This window comes from Aotus nancymaae, unplaced genomic scaffold (genome assembly GCF_030222135.1).
Source record: "Aotus nancymaae isolate 86718 unplaced genomic scaffold, 86718_ANA_hifiasm-v0.15.2.pri h1tg000002l, whole genome shotgun sequence".
In the NCBI taxonomy this organism is placed as follows: Eukaryota; Metazoa; Chordata; class Mammalia; order Primates; family Aotidae; genus Aotus; species Aotus nancymaae.
In genome coordinates this window covers 18,900,931-18,918,443 of record NW_026988413.1, presented here as the reverse complement: position 1 = coordinate 18,918,443, position 17,513 = coordinate 18,900,931, and the positions used below count along the sequence as shown (strand labels likewise).

Below are 17,513 nucleotides of genomic sequence, written 5' to 3'. Positions count from 1 at the left end.
GCAAGATTGCATAGTAGACAAAATCCATTACTTGAGGCAAAGAGGGACACTTTGTAAGGATGAAAAGGCTCTCTTCATCTTAAAAGATATGCCCTGTAAATTTATACAGATTATAAATTTACAAAAAAAAAGACAGAACTTCAAACTAATAGAAAACTCCATAGGCATAGTGGAGTTACCACTTTATGCAGTAATTGAAGCCGAGCAGTATGGCAGGCATCTGTAAGTGCTAGCTACCTAGCTACTCAGGAAACTGAGGTGGGAGTAAGACCTATCTGTAATAAATAAATAAAGAACAAAACAAGCAGACTGAAAAATCAGTAAAGATAGAGAAATAAGGGCCGGGCATGGTGGCTCAGGCCTGTAATCCCAGCTACTCAGGAGGCTGAGGTAGGAGAATCGCCTGAACCTGGGAGGCGGAGGTTGCGGTGAGCCAAGATCACGTCATTGCACTCCAGCATAGGTGACAAAGAGCAAAACTCCGTCTCAAAAAAAAAAAAAAAAAAAAATTGAGTAACATAGTATAGTGTTTTATGGACATTATGGAACACTGTACCCCAAAATACACATTCTTTACAAGCATACAATAAAATAGCTTTAACTGACCATATGCTAAAGTCTTAAATTTGAAAAGATTGAAAGATACCATATATTTGGAAATGAAATTCTTGTGATAACTAAGTGTACTGATGCACAATCCTGGAATTATATCCTAGATTAAAGAACAAAGTTGTTTAGAAGACATTGTTTAGACAAATGATAGAATTAAAAAACATGATCTATAGGTTAAAGTATTGTAAAAAGATTACAGATTTAAATTTAACTTTGAAATTATTTTAAAATCAGTTAAATACATCTAAATAATCAAAAAGAAATTTCAGTAGATAGTAGAAAACATTTTCATCTGAATAATAGTGAAGATATCAATCAAGCCTTGAGGTTTTTCTTTTTAATAACTAAAGCCATATTTGGAAGACAATTTATATTATTAAATGCATTTGTATTATGTAAAGGATAAAGTCAATTCACTAAACATTTATTGCAGTTTAGGAAAGGTAGCAAATTAAACCCAAAGCAAATGGGTTTTAAAAGAAACATGATAAAGACAAGTGTAGAAATAGTTAAAGCCAAAATGACTAGAAAAATCAACAATTCTCTGTATAAGTGATTGAGAGAGCAGGCCCAAATAACCACTGCCAGGAGTAGGAAGGTGGCATTACTCCATATTTTAAATGCATATTCAAAGATAAAAAGGATATCTCTAAATAATAAGACAATGTGTAAATGATTTGGGAAAACTCTTAGAAAATGCAACTTTTACCAAAACTTACGTAAAATACAGTAGAAAATCAGAATATTTTTAATGTTCATTCATAATTTAATGTTCATTCATAATTTAAAACCTTATCACAAAGAAAATTACACATACAGGCCAGGTGTGGTGGCTGTAATCCCAGCATATTGGGAGGCCAAGCCAGACGATCACCTGAAGTTGGGAGTTTGAGACCAGCCTGACCAACAAGGAGAAACCCTGTCTGTACTAACAATACAAAATTAGCCGGGCTGCTGGCACATGCCTGTGATCCCAGCTACTCTGGAGGCTAAGGCAGGAGAATCGCTTGAACCTGGGAGGTGGAGGTTGTGGTAAGCTGAGATTGCACCATTGCACTCCAGCCTGGGCAACAGGAGTGAAACTCCATCTCAAAAAAAAAAAAAATGTGGGGGGTGGAATTACACATACAAATGACACTGATGAATGTACCACATAGTTAAGGTAACTGTAGTCCCTTTCTTATACAGAGAATGGCCAAAAAACTGAATTCATTCCAACTTCTTATATGAAGCCAACATAACCTTTACACCAAAAACTGACAATAAATAGAAGTGGAAAATTACAGACCAGTCTCATCCATGAAATGAATGTAAAATTCCAAGAAGCAGAAAATAAGAAAACAGATGATTTGAGAGGAGGGGAAGACTTGCCTTAAGTCTCATAGTATTGTCATTTTGGGACAGTTGTAATCAAACCAATTTGGCCTCATTTTAGGGATACAAATTTCATTTAACATGTCAAAATCATTGATGCTAAAATCTTTCATGTCATGTTAAAAAAATAAAGGAAAAAATATATGATTATCTCAATAGAAGCAGTAGAAACATTCCATAAAAATGAAATGTACATTCATGATATAACATCTTAGCAAACTAGGAATAAAAGGGAATTTCCTAAACCTGATAAAGATTATTTGTGGAAAGTAGAAAACATACTTAATGTTGGAATATTGAAAGTCTTTGCATTGAGATTAGGAACAACATAAGGGTGACCATTTCATGTAACCTTATATCAAATAAGTGTAGTAAAGAAAAAGTTTACTAAGATAAAAAAAACTTGAGTTGCCTATAAAAGTAGTTGAAATGTTGTTATTCACAGATGGGATTATATACAAAGGAAATGCCAATATAATTATTAACTGAGTATCCCCTTTTTCTAATTCTGGCAACCTTATTTAATTAGATGTAAACATTTAAAATCACATGTAAAATATGTTGATTTAGAAATATTGTATTTTGTGCATTTTATAGAAAAATTTAAATAAAACTCTTGATATGTATCTTCTGTATCATTGCCTGTCTATCTCCTCTAGAACTTCTCTTCAGTCATCAAACATAGTCTGGCAAAGTAAATCATCTTTCCTCACTTTGAAATTATAAACTTATCTTATTATACTATTGCTTAAAGTTTTATCTCAAGGCATAACATCAGGAATTTTGCCCTTCACTCCCTGTATTTATCCTGATTTATCTTTGTGTCCCCCAGAACATAACTACCTATTATTTAAAAGTGATCTTTTAAGATGTTTATTTACAGTAGGCTTACATAATTAAGAAATTATAAATAGTTAATAAATCTGATTATATATCATTGACTGTTTTTTTGCCAGTTCCACCAGGTGAAAGTGAACTCTGTAAGCTTATAAAACTGAATGTTGGATGCATGTGGTTCTCAAACTTGCAAAATATTTACGTGTCCAAATCTTTCTTGTGGGATAATTTAAGAGGTGGGGAAAACTTGCCTTATTAGGGATACTTTTGGTGTTTTAAAAGATTATTACATGAATTCTTTTTAATTCTATTATATTTTTATCAGTCATTTCTTTATTCTTGGACTTTTCCTCATTTTATATTTTTATGTGAAATAATTTGCTTACTTATTTCTTCAGATATCAATTTATAGAAGAAGCTTTTCAGAATCAGAAAGTGATCATAGATACACTAATCACCAAACTGATGGAAAAAACAAAATACATAAAATTCACAGGAAATCAGATCCAAAACAGGTAATTTTATCGTATTATATAATCATTTTAATATAACTTGTTATTCGCTTTTAGAACAGACCATTTTCCTTAACTCACAGTTAAGTAGTAAATTTTCAGATGACTGCAATAAGACATTGTTCATAAGACTTTCCCAGAAACTTGGTTGGAAAGCATTCTTTTCTGCTGTAAAATTTCAAAACTATTATGATAATTAACTACACTTAGGATTATAATAGCTCATTTATTTAGTAGGTATTGATAACTTGTTATCACTTATTTTCCAATGTTAAAGAAATCCCAAGATTTAAATGCAGAATCAACCATTTTTTGCCAGTAATGTAAATATTCTAACATTTGAATGAACCCTTAATTGTTATTTTAAGGCTTGCTAAAGTTTGAGTTGCCTTCCTTATGCTGTGATTTTTTTTTTTTTTTTTTTTTTTAACTGCAAAGTGGTAGAAATTTTAAGACACCAGGAGACAGGGATTGTTAAACTGTTCACACACCTTTTACTCCTTGTCTGATAAAATGCTTAAACAATTACTTGTTATGCCTTTTATCCTGGTAAGGAAATCATCACCTGTCCGAAGTTTCATATCTTAGACATCAATGATTGGGGAGAAAACCACTAACCTCCTTGGAGTAGGGGCAGGTGGAGATGTTATCTAAATCCCATTTAGGGCACATACTGATACTTAATTTACACACCTATGAAATCCCATGAGCTATTGTTTTACACACAAAAGTAATATCACTGCCTAAATAAGTCAAGGAATGTTTATTAGAATGTGCCGGAGCAAAAGACCTCACAGAGAATTTAAATGTTCCTTGTATAAATTGTGTCAGCCTTTAAGGAAATCATCATAATCTGTTACTATCATTTTGGAACATAACTGGCGGTGAAACATTTGGGAATTTTTTAAAGGTAATTAATTCCCTGTATTACTTGATTTCCTTAAAAGAGATTTTAAAACATAATTATTATTATTATTATTATTTGAGATGGAGTTTTGCTCTTGTCGCTCAGGCTAGAGTGCAGTGGCACGATCTTGGCTCACCGCAACCTCCACCTCCCAGGTTCAAGCGATTCTCCTGCCTCAGCCTCCCAAGTAGCTGGGATTACAGGCATGTGCCACCAGGCCCAGCTAATTTTGTATATTTAGTAGAGATGGGGTTTCTCCATGTTGGTCAGGCTGGTCTTGAACTCCTGACCTCAGGTGATCCATCCACCTCAGCCTCCCAAAGTGCTGTGATTACAGGCATGAGCCACTGTGCCCAGCTTTTAAACATAGTTTTTACCATTTATTGATGTCCCAGCATCATTATTATATCTATTTATTACTGTGTTATGTGTCTTTTAGTTTTTCTCATTCTTCCTTATCAGCTCTCGTTTGTTTTTACCCCTTTTTTTTTGAGACGGAGTCTCGCTTTGTCACCCAGGCTGGAGTGCAGTGATGCAATGTTGGCTCACTACAACCTCTGCCTCCTGGGTTGAGGCAATTAACCTGCCTTAGCCTCCTGGGTAGCTGGGATTACAGGTGCCCACCACCATGCCCAGCTATTTTTTGTATTTTTAGTAGAGATGGGGTTTCACCATGTTGGCCAGGCTGGTCTCTAACTACTGACCTCAGGTGATACGCCACCTCGGCCTCCCAAAGCCCTGGGATTACAACGTGAGCCACTATGCCAGGCCCTGTTTATACTTTTCTCTTTGACACAACTGTAGTTAATGAAATACTATTTCCTTTATTTACCATATTCTAATTAGAATAGTATATTTTCCCAAGTAGAATAATTTGTGGGTTTAACATTTTTTGATTCTGAGTAATTGGAAATTTGTAATGAATATTTATCAAATGAATGAAGAGAGATAAATATAGGCATTTCTACCATTTAGTGGCAAAAGGTAGCGATTGTATAATAATTAATTCTAAATTAAAGATCTGCCCTTAATGAAATTTATCCCTTTGACTTTTTTCTTACTCTTTCACTGAGTATATGGTTTGAGTTATGGTCAAAGTTTGCTTTTTTTTTTTTTTTTTTTAATACATACAATGTCCATTTCTTCCACTATCATTTTTTGGAAAAGCTATTTTATTTCTCTGTTGAATTGTTTTTCAACACCTTTACAGACCATATGTGTGTGGGATTATTAATCTGCTCCATTGTGTTTTTCTCTTTGCCAGTACTCTAGTTTCATGATCTTGATCATTGTAGCTTTTTATAGTAACTCTTAAAATCAGATAATGTTCTTCAGATTTGTTCTTTTATCTTTTATTTTTGTAAAGTGATTTGTGATTTTCTTCTTCTACAAAATAATAACATTGTGTAGAACAATTTTGATTTCTGAATTGAGGCAAAAATCAAAGAGTCTTTGTTAAGTGCAAATTGCTTATATATCTGTATAGTCTATCTGATTATAAAAGGGTTACATTTTATGCATTTGCCTCCATGGCACTGTTTTTCCCTTATTCATCCTATTCTACCATCATGAGTATTTAAATGAGTTTTTTGAAATTGGTTTCTTCTCAGGCTTATCTGGTTCCCTGGATCCTGTAGTAACATTGATATCAAAAAATTGTCTTTTCCAGCAGGAAATAAAGTCTCTGCCATTTTGGTCTTAAGTTTTGGAGGGTAACTATGGGAGAAGCTTACAGAAGAAATGAAGCTTTTAATTTAATCTCACAAAGTTTGGTGGATGCTCTGTTATTTTCTATAAGATATTCTGGTGTGGACCATATGTTTTTCTTTCTGTAAGAAAAGTATGTGGTTGATGAAACATAGTTATTTGGCTGCTAATCTTGTGAACAATGGGTTTAAGGAGCAAACTACTATTTTTGTCTTTTTCTATTTAGGTGTATGAATACTGCAGCAGTTAAGATTACTAAGAAAAGAGTATCACATATACACTTTTCTAGCTTTTGGTTGCAATTAATATAGTAGAACTTGTTCAGAATCATGGTTTATAAATCCTTTTTAGTCCACCTCCACCCCACCCCACCCTCCATCCTTTTAGGTAGAGCATTGATTTTCCCGGGTATCACCATAATTTTTCCAAACCATACTTTCTTAAAATGTACTCATTCTCTTCTAACTGTATATATTTTTTAAGATTTAAGGTTCAAGACTTAATTTTAAGATTGAGTGGTGATATCTTTTAGAAGAATTATATTTCTGCTGTCTCATCTTCAACACAGTCAGATTAAACTGAAGGACTCAGAAATAGCAGAGCTTCTAAGGGCTGAAAACATTTTGATGTAATTTAGACATTAAAACATCAATTTTAAATAATATACAAAAAATCTGCCTTATATTTTTCCCCTTTTAATTTTCAGAATTATTGAAGTAAATCAAAATCAAAAGCAGGTGGAACAGGATATTAAAGTTGCTATATTTACATTGATGGTAGAAATAAATAAAAAAGGAAAAGCTCTACTTCATCAGTTAGAGGTAAGTGATTGCCCATGGGATAGTATCTTATATTGATTCAACATAGAATTTCCTTGGATAACATTGAAATGTCAAATTGTGCACCCCCCTCCAAAAAAAAACAAAACACAAACAAAAAAATAGTATTTCCTAACATAATGTGAATTAGAAATCAGTGCTTTTTATATAATTGTTTCATTTGTGATTTAATAATTTTTTTGCCCACTCCCAAATTTTCCTTTGCTGGGTTTTATATTGTAGCTGACAGTTTATAGCTTAGTAATATGCTATAAATGTTTGATGACTGATAGCACAAATTGTAATGCCTTGCTTATAGGATGATCTCTGAATATTAAATAGATCTTTGCATCACCAAAGGAGTTTAGTGGAACAAAATTTTCTAGAAAGATACACTGTTCGATTTAGTTCTCAAATATATATATTTAACCCTGTGAGAAGTTAGGTAAAAGAATATGGCTAGCCCTGCCATCAACATTTTATAATTCTAATTGCGAAAGCAGCATTTTAGAGAGACATGCTCAAGGCACATAGATGTTTCTCACTGCAAGTAAAAAAAAATTACTATCTTCCTCAGCTTTTTAAAACTCACGAAGGTCAAGATCCAAAGTTGGTGTTTGACTTTAAATAACGTGAGGTTCTAACACCTACATGGTACATTAATGTGTAATATTAATTGTGTGATCTTTAGGTATTCCTTTAGTATGTTGACATAGAAAGAAAGAATACTGATACAGTAAAGCATTTAAAAAAAAAAGAATCCTAATGATGGAAGATTTGGGGAAAAATAAGACTTCTAGAAATAATATAGGTTATCCTCTTTATGTCATGAAAGTTCAAGCCCTTCTGGGAAAGCATGATCATTCCTGTGTATTATCATCAGCTATACAGGAAACAAAGACTAAAATAATTCTCTGTTGTTTTGGAAACGTAGTTATTTAGTGAGGAAGTATTCTGGGCAGGAAGAATCAGACCCCATTTATAGTGACTATTTGTTCAATATCTATGTCTTTAAAAAAATAATAATTCAAGTAGAATTTGAGTTTCCAAAACTATTTAAAATCAAATATCACTTTGATTTGCTTTCCCAGAGATTAGTAGTGCATACATTACTATTTCTGTGTTTTCAAACTTGATGGTACATCAGAATCACTTGAAGAGCTTTAAAGAAGATTACCAGACTCATGAATCTGTAAGAATGAACCTGGTTCATTCAGGTTCATTCTTAAAATTCAAAAAAAAATTTTTTTGAGACAGGGTCTCACTTTTTTCTAGATGGAAGTGCAATAGCATGAATCACAGCTCACCGCGGCCTCCACCTCCTGGGATCAAGTGATCCTCTCATCTCAGTCTCTCAAGTAAATAGGACTACAAATGCATGCCACCATGCCTGGCTTTTTTTTTTTTTTTTTTTTTTTTTTTTTTAAAGAGATGGGGTTTTGACACGTTGGCTCAGGCTAGTCTTGAACTCCTGGGCTCAGGCAGTCTGCCCGCCTCTGCCTCCCAAAGTCCTGAGATAACAGGTGTGAGCTACCCTACCTCGCCTTTTTTTTTTTTTTTTGAGACAGTGTCTTACTTTGTTGTCCAAGCTTGAATGCAGTAGTGGTGTATTCACTGCAGCCTTTACCTCCCAGGTTCAAGCAATCTTCCCACCTCAGCCTCCTGAGTAGCTATGCAACCACACCTAACTAATTTTTTACTTTTATAGAGATGAAGTCTCACTCTAGTGAATTTTCTTATTTTACTTTTTAGAGACAAGGTCTCAGTCTGTCACCCAGGCTCAAGTGCAGTGGTATGGCCTTGGCTCACTGCAGCTTCAAACTCCCAGGAAGCTGGGACTACAAGCAGTCCTCGTGACAGAGCCTCCTGAGAAGCTGGGACTACAAGGCATGTGCCGCTGCTCCTGGCTAATTTTTTTTTTTTTTAAGAGATATGGTCTTGCTGTGTTGCCCAGGCTGGTTGGAGTCCCTTTTAAAGGCAAATAAACATAACCCCTTTTATCTGTTAAGACTCGTAAGATATAGAAATTAGCATAGAAGACCAAAAAACCAGGGCTTCTAATTCTTAATTCTCAAACTTCTCGAAAGTAAATGGAATTTCCATTCCTACTAGAATGTTTCCAGAGAAACACTTAATAAATTTTTACAGAGGTCAAAAATAGCCTAATAGGCAAATTACTGTCTCTAACTTAAATTAGATATGGCAGAGCCATTGGCTGTTGTCAGTACCTCAAATAGACAACTGCAATTTCCCTCTTAATTCAGTGTAGTTCATGTGTATTTTCCAAATCTGGAACTGACTAGGGCCAGAATCTGGGTCCAGTTTTCATTGAGAATATTTAAGTCCATGTAGTAGTATAGCAATTTTACTTTAAAACTTCTTTAATTTATCTGAGATAATAGAAAGTCCTGTGCCCCTCCCTTTTCTTTGCTAGGTCTAGGATGAGCTTTTGGATAGGAACCTTTAAAATAACCCAAGTTCGGTGTTCTCTACTTTTGATTATCCTGTCTTCTCTAAGGAAAGTACATACATACTCTCCTTAGCGAAATCTATATTCTTTAATGTAGCTTTTCTTAGAGTGCATTGGCACAGTCATTGAGTTCATCTGTTGGCTCCCATGTTAATTCTCAATAGACAGAAATAATATGCTTTTTTAAAGAATTACCACATACAGAGGATAAGTGTCATCTACAACACACCATGACTCTGTTTTGCACAAACTACTTGCAATTGCAACTATTAAGTAGAGTCTCTAAAAGGTGAAATTATATGATTGAGTAAATTATGTGATCGAGTTACTTTACTAGTTTGCTGGACAGTACATCTTTCTTGTTTGTGAGTGTTGAATTTCATAGGCATTTACTGTATTATAGCTAATCCATCTTTTTTGTGTATTGTAAGATGCTTGAACAGACTTAACTCCCAGAATATGTAAAACCTGATCCAGGGCCTTCAGGGGTGAGGGGTCACATTTGCGGTGCAGCTTTTGCTGTAGTGAAAGTGATCCTTTGTAATGAGGAAAACACTAAGAGTATTTTTATTTGCAGTAAATTGAGTACCTAGAGATTGTAGTTATTCTAATTTGTTTACCTGGAAATGACCATTAAAGTGTATGTTATATGCTGATACTAATTTTGAAATTATTGTTTTCAGAGCCTTGCAAAGGACCATCGCATGAAACTTATGCAACAACAACAGGAAGTGGCTGGACTTTCTAAACAATTGGAGCATGTCATGCATTTTTCTAAATGGGCAGTTTCCAGTGGCAGTAGTACAGCATTACTTTATAGCAAACGACTGGTAAGATAAAAGTATGCTATTTAATATACTGTAAAAATGCACAGTAGAACAGTGGAGCCATTGAAATGCTTAAAATTTATTCTGCTTGTGCATAAATGCTTTTTACCTATTTCTAATATTTATCAAAATATTTTGGTTTAAAAAAATATTTTTACCTGGCATAATTCAGTTTTAATCTTATCATGAATTTCTTTTTTGTTCTTTCCAACTATTCCAACTATTCACGTCTTCATAGCAACTGAACTTAATACCAAAAATAAGAATGATAGTGAACATTTTCTGATAACCTGTGGTGTGCCAGGTACTAATTGTAAGCATTTCCCATATAATGTTTAAACTTTTATCTCATTCTTATGAGATACACCTATTTACCCCCATTCTACAAATGATGAAACTAAGGCATGTGATTATATAACATGCCTAACATCACACAATAAGAGGAATAGCCAGGGTTTATATGATCTCAGACATGACCTGAGCCTGTGTTCTTCTTGTCAGCACTACACGGCAATCTGTCTGGCTGGATATTTTCGCAACAGAAAAATAGCTGTGTGATTGATTTGGTGAACCATTTGACATTGGTCTAGAATCTTGCTACTTAACATATGACTACCACATCCACATCACTTGAGAATTCTGATCAGAAGGGCTATGGTGGGGCTTGTGAATTTCTAACAAGCTTACAGGTGATGCTGATGCTACTTGGTTTGTGGGCTGTGCTTTGAGTAGCAAAAGTATAAAAGACAGTTACGTTCTTAAAAATTCCTGCTTTACATTCATTTTATTAAAGATTGAACAGAGATTTATACTCCGAAGTATAGTATAAATTGTAGGGTCAGTTCCAGACTATTGCAATAAAGCAAATATCAATAAGCCAAGCCATACACTTCTTTAAAAGTTTTCCAGTGCATATAAGAGTTTTGACTATTAATACTGTAATCTAATTGTACAGTAGTAGTATGTTTTCAAAAACAATGTATATACCTTAACTAAAGAATACTTGATTGCTAAAAATGTTAATCATCTGAGCCTACAAGAGTCATAATCTTTTTGCTGGTGGAGAAGTTGATGGCCACTGGGGTTGTGGTTGCTGAAGGTTGGGATAGTTGTGGCAATATCTTAAAATAAGATGACAATGAAGTTTGCACTGATTGACTCTTTTCTAATGAAATATTTCTCCATAGCATGCAATGATAATTTGATAGCATTTTACCTACAATAGATCTTCTTTCAGAATTGGAGTCAGTCCTCTCAAAGCCTGTAGCTGCTGTATCACCTAAATTTATGGAATATTCTAAATTCTTTGTTGTCATCTCAACAATGATCACAGCATCTTCACCAGGAGTAATTTCTGTCTCAAGAAACCACTTTTCTGTACTCATTCATAAGAAGCAACTGTTCATCCATTCAAGTTTGATCATAAGATTGCAGCAATTCAGTCAAATCTTCAGGCTCTACTTCTAATTCCAGTTCTCTTGTTGTTTCTACCACATCTGTAGTTCCTTCTCCACTGAAGTCTTGAATTACTCCAGGTCATCCCTAAAGGTTGGAATCAACTTATTCCTAACTCCTGTTAATGTTGATATTTTTATCTTCTCCCATGAATCACTAAGGTTCTTAAAGGCAACGAATAATGAATCCTTTCTAGAAGTTTTTTACTTTACTTTGCCCAGATCCATCAGAGGAATCACGATGTATGGCGGCTATTATAGTAGCCTTATGTTTTATGGGTTTTTTTCTTTTTCTTTTTTTTCTTTTTTTGAGATGCAGTCTCACTCTGTTGCTTAGGCTGGAGTTCAGTGGCATGATCTCAGCTCACTGCAACCTCTAGCTCCCAGGTTCAAGCAATTCTCCTGCCCCAGCCTCCCAATAGCTGGAACTACAGGCATGTGCCACTACACCCAGCTAAGTTTTCTCTTTGTTGTAGAGACGGGTCGCTATGTTTTCCAGACTGGTCTTGAACTACTGACCTCAAGTGATCCACCTGGCTCAGCCTCCCAAAGTGCTGGGATTACAGCATGAGCCACTGCACCCAGCCACGTAATGTATTTCTTAAATAAGACTTGAGGACATGAACCTATAATACCAACACTGAGAAGCCAAGTGTATACTGTAAGATGCTTGAACAGACTTAACTCCCAGATTATGTAAAACCTGATCCAGGGCCTTCAGGGGTGGGAGGATCACTTGAGGCTTGAAGTTGAAGTTCAAGACCACCCTGGGCCACAGGGTAAGACCCTGTTGCTACCAAAAGAAAAAAATAAAGACATGAGAATCAGAATAACTTCTTGATTCATGGGCTGCAGAATGAATGTTGTGTTAGTGGGCATGAAAATAACCTTAATATCCATATATATTTCTATGAGAGCTCTTGGGTGACCAGTTATATTTGTCAGTGAGCAGTAATATTTTAAAATCCTTCATTTTCTAAGCAGTGGGTCTCAAAAGTGGGCTTAAAGTATTTACCAAAATATACTGTAAGTAGACGTGCTGTCATCCAGGCTTTGTTTTCACTTATAGAACACAAAAGCAGAGTAGATTTAGCATAATTCTTAAGGGCCCTAGGATATTTGGAATGGTCAATGAGCACTGGCTTCAACTTCAGGTCACCAGGTGCATTAGTCCCTAATAAGAGTCAGTCTGTCCTTTGAGGATTTGAAGCCATGCATTGTCTTCTCTCTGAAATTTCTAGATGGCATCATCTTCCAGTAGAAGTCTGAGCAATCTACACTGAAAACGTGTTGTTTAGCATGCCACCTTCATCACTGATCTTAGCTAGATCTTATGATTAACTTACTGCAGCCTCTACATCAGCACTTGGTGCCTCACCTTGTACTTTTATATTGTGGAGACTGCAGAATGGATGGTTTCTTTCCATAAATCTCATGGACCAACCTCTGCCACCTTAAAACTTTCTTTTGCAGCTTCCTCACCTCTTGCAGCCTTTATTGAATTAAAGAGTTTTAGGACCTGTCTCTGAATTAGATCTTGGGTTAAGGGAATGTCATAACTGGTTTTATCCTCTATCAAGACGATGCAACTTTCTTCCTGTCAGCAATAAGGCTGCTTGGCATTCTCATCATTCATGTGTTCACTGGAGTAACACTTTGGATTTCCTTCAAGAATTTTTCCTTTACATTTGCAACTTGGCTAACTGGTGCAAGAGGCCTAGCTTTTAGTCTGTCTCAGCTTGAAACATGCTTTCCTCAGTAAGCTTACTCATATCTTAAGTTTTGATTAGTGAGAGTCATGCAACTCTTCCTTTCACTTGAACACTTAGCAACTATTGTAGGGTTATTAATTGGCCTAGTTTCAATATTGTTATGTCTGAGACTCAAGAGGCCTGAGGAGAGGAAGAAAGAATAGCAAAATTGGAGCAGTCAGGATACACTGTTTATCAATTATGTTTGCTCTTACATGGGTGTGGTTTGTGGTGTCCCAAAACAGTCACAATATTAACATCAAAGGCCACAGATCACCATAACAGATTATTGTTAAGAATTACCAAAATGTGACAGAGACACAAAGTGAGTGTGTGCTGTTGGAAAAATGGTGCTGATTTTCTCAACGTGGTGTTGTCACAAACCTTAAATTTGTAAAATTCATAGTATTTATGAAGCACAGTAAAGCAAAGCTCAGTAAAACAAGATATGCTTGTGTTGTTACCTCCAAATCAAGTTTTCTGTCACCTATTCCAAAAAATGGAAGTCCAGAAATTTTCTATACGATTTTAAAATAAGGAGATGTGATTCTGGATAAACATTGTAAAATAACTTCAAATATTGAATGACATCAGAGTTCTGTAACTGTTGTTAATCATGAATTGCATTTAATTCTTAGGATTTGTTTTCCTTTCACAATTATCAGTGATACAGTCTCCATCCAGAGTCTTATTTTTCATTAGTCTTAATGGAAAACATCTGTATACTATATACCTTCTGTTCTCTTACCTATGTTTTTCTGAAAGTCAAATAGAAAAGGGATAGAGGGAATAGAGAATTGTGTTTTTCAACTTAACCCATCATGAGTATTCTTATATGTGTATGTTATACAGATTATTCACACAATCAGATGAGCATTCTGTCAATCTCCTTATCAATTTAAAAATGTGTTTTTTTCATTCTGTTCTGATTTTGTTTGATTGTATTATGGAAAAAATGAAAATTGGAGATGGGATAAATTAATTTACACAATGATCTGTTGAAATAGGAATGAAAGAGATAGTCATCTATATGATACATAGGAGAAAATAGGAACAGTGAATCATACAGTACCAGTATTAACCATATTCTTGGTTAACTAAACTTTAAAAATCCTGTGGAACCCAAGTGAGCATTGATGCATTTCTGTAGCAGCTGTAGATAATAAAGTAATTTGCCTGTAATGCATGAAGAGCTGAGGTTCATGATTATTTTTAAACATTTAGAAAGATTTTCTAACTTCAGAAAAAGTGAAAATCATTATATTGTATAGTTCTGTTCTCCAGAGTTCTGCTTTATAAATATAGCCTTGTTTACTCAGGTTATCCTTTAAATGATGGATTTTATATGCATAAAAAAAATAAAATGAAATGCCTTGCAGACCTGAAACCTCAAGCTTGGCTTGCTATTTTTAAAAATTTATTTATATTTTATTATATATTTAAAGTGTACAACATGATATCCATCACCCTACATAGTTTAATATCCATCACCCTACATAGTTACCTTGTATATGTGTGTATGGTAAGAACACCTAAAATCTATTATCAAATTTTTGATATACATTACAATATTATTATGGAAGTTTTTGTTGTTGTTGTTGTTGTTTTCAAGACAGGGTCTCTGTCTATCACACAGGCTAGAGTGCACTGGCATGATTGTATTTCACTGCAGCCTCAAACTCCTAGGCTCAAGCGAGCCTTTTGCCTCAGTCCCCTAGGTAGATGGGACTACATATGCATGCCGCCATGCCTAGATTTTTTTTTTTTTTTTTTGTAAAGACAAGGTCTTGCTCTGTCACCCCACCTGATCTGGAACTCCAGGTATGAGCCACCACATCTGGCTGGCCTTACAATGTTAATAACTATAGTTCTTACACTGTACATTACATCTCAATGTTAATTTATTCTACCTACCTGCAAATTTGTACCCTTTGACTTACTTCTCTACATTTCCTACCCACCTAGCCCCTGGTAACCCCCATTCCACTTTGTCTTCAACTTCTAAAAATAATCCATGTATAAGAGAAATTATATAGTATTTTTCTTTCTGAGTCTGGCTTATTTCACTTATAGTGAGCTCAAGTTTCTGTTACCACAAATAGGATTTCTTTCCTTTTTTAAAGTTGAATGATATTCTCTTGTATATATCTAACACAATTTATCCATGTATCATTGGATACAGGTTGTTTTTCTATCTTGGCTATTGTGAATAATGCTGCAATGACAAGGGAGTACAGATATCTCTACAAGATCCTATTTCATTTCCTTTAGTAATACCCAGCTGAGAGATTGCTGGACCTACGGTAGTCCTATTTTTAATTATTTGAAGAACCTCCATACTGTTATTCATAGTGGTTGTACCAATCTGCATTTCCACCTAAAGTGTACAAAGGGTTCCCTTTTTTCCACACCCTGCCCAACACTTGTCTTGTTTTTTGATATTAGCTGGATCCTAACAGGTATGAGGTGATAGCTCATTATGGTTTTGATTTGCATCTTCCTATTGATTAGTGATGTGGAGCACCTTTTTATATGCCTATTGGACATTTTTATATGTCTTCTTTAGAAAAATAGAAATTCAAAGTCTTTGCCCATTTTTAAATTATGTTTATTTGGGTTTTTGCTATTGAGTTGCATGAGTTTCTTACAAAAGTTGAGCATCCCAACTGAAATCTGAAATTCTCCAAAATTCAAAACTTTTTGAGCACCATCATGATACCACAAGTGGGAAATTATACACATAAGAATTGAACACAACTTGGATTCATGCACAAAATTGTTAGAAATATTGTATAAAATTGCTTTCAGGCTATGTATGTTGGGTATATGAAACATAAATAAACTTCATGTTTAGACTTGGTCCCTATCCTCAAGATAGCTAATTATCAATATACATAATACATAAAATACGTGTGTGTGTGTGTGTGTGTGTGTGTGTATCTATATATTAACATAAAAACTATCAAGAATCTTACTGACTTGACTTCTCTTCCTGGCATGGAGGCATCAGCATGGTGTCTGTGAGGTCATTGGATATTGGAGAGGGTTGGGGAATCACAGCAGGCATGAAGCCAATAGCCACAGATGTGAAGTGGGAGGGAGGAATACAGAGGTGTTCAGAAGAATTAGCCAGTGTCATTTGGATCTTGGTTACATTGAGTAAATAAGTAAATGGATTGAATAAGTAAATAAATATACTGAAGGTAATGGCAGCCAAGTTTCCAGAGAAGGTATTTAGAAAGAAGCTAGGCTAGGAAGGGCCCAAAGATGTGTTGGATTGGAATTAAGAGTACAAGTATGAACTTAGAGTTTTATTTTTATTCTTGGACTCAGATCTAGAAATAGTTACAGATGTATATGTATCCATCTATATGTGCATATGTATTCATCATTGTTGGTGTGCTGCATCCCAATAGCACAGAGCCCACTTCTTCCAGATCTTGGTTTCAAAATGCCAGGGAAAGAGGGGGAAAGTAAAAGGTGTGCCCAGAACATGATGTTATACCAGCAAACTACTGAAATGCTCAGATGATAATGGGGACATGTCAAAGGAAACAGGATTCAGTGTAAAAGGGCTCCCACTGGGAAAACCAAAAACAAATTTGAGGATCAAAATAAGTCACTATAATAAATTATAACACACTGAATTAAGTAAGAATACATGAGTTTATAATAATATAAATCAGTAAACAGTAGGTTATTTGGGGGAGAAGTTGATAACAAAACAAAAAGTTATGGTTGTAGAAAGAGTAATGGGTATAAAGGAGCACATTTGGTTACTATCATAGAAGTAATCTGGGAGGACTAGTCAGTGGCTGCAAATATGCTGGGTAGAGGATTGATGGGAAACAGTATTAGTAAAATCTTAGAATACCTCTTCAACTTTAAGGTTAAGAAATTGAGTAGCAGAATTACAGATCAAGATTAATATCACCAGTGGTAGGACAAGTTGACATCCTACGTTTCCTGGCACATCATCATTTATGTGGTATTCTTGACAAGAATACTGTAAATAAGTCTGATCAGGAGGAAATATCACCCAGGTTAAAGGTCATCCTACAGAATGTAAGGCATAAAATCTTCAAAACACATCAGGGACATGAACGAAAGAAAAAGTCTGAGCAACTGAAAAATGAGGCAACTAAGCAACTTGTATTCCTTGATAGCATTATAGAAAAGACTGCTGAAACTGTTGGCATTTAGATGAAGTATTTAAACTGGATGGCTGTGTTGCAACAATTAGT

The 17,513-nt window shown here is 34.8% G+C and overlaps 2 protein-coding genes across 3 annotated transcripts in view; one reads left to right on the top strand and one right to left on the bottom strand.

The window, feature by feature from the left end:
• Positions 1–17,513, bottom strand: part of SVOPL (SVOP like) — a 181,885-nt gene that overhangs the window by 30,152 nt on the left and 134,220 nt on the right. The window lies entirely within an intron of this gene.
• The window catches only part of TRIM24 (tripartite motif containing 24), a 120,674-nt gene that overhangs the window by 67,985 nt on the left and 35,176 nt on the right, over positions 1–17,513 (top strand). For both annotated transcript variants that reach the window (XM_012447556.3, XM_012447555.3), the window contains exons 5-7: positions 3,222–3,338; positions 6,656–6,770; positions 9,921–10,067. In XM_012447556.3, the coding sequence (XP_012302979.1) occupies positions 3,222–3,338; positions 6,656–6,770; positions 9,921–10,067 (379 nt within the window). The remainder of the gene's footprint in view (positions 1–3,221; positions 3,339–6,655; positions 6,771–9,920; positions 10,068–17,513) is intronic.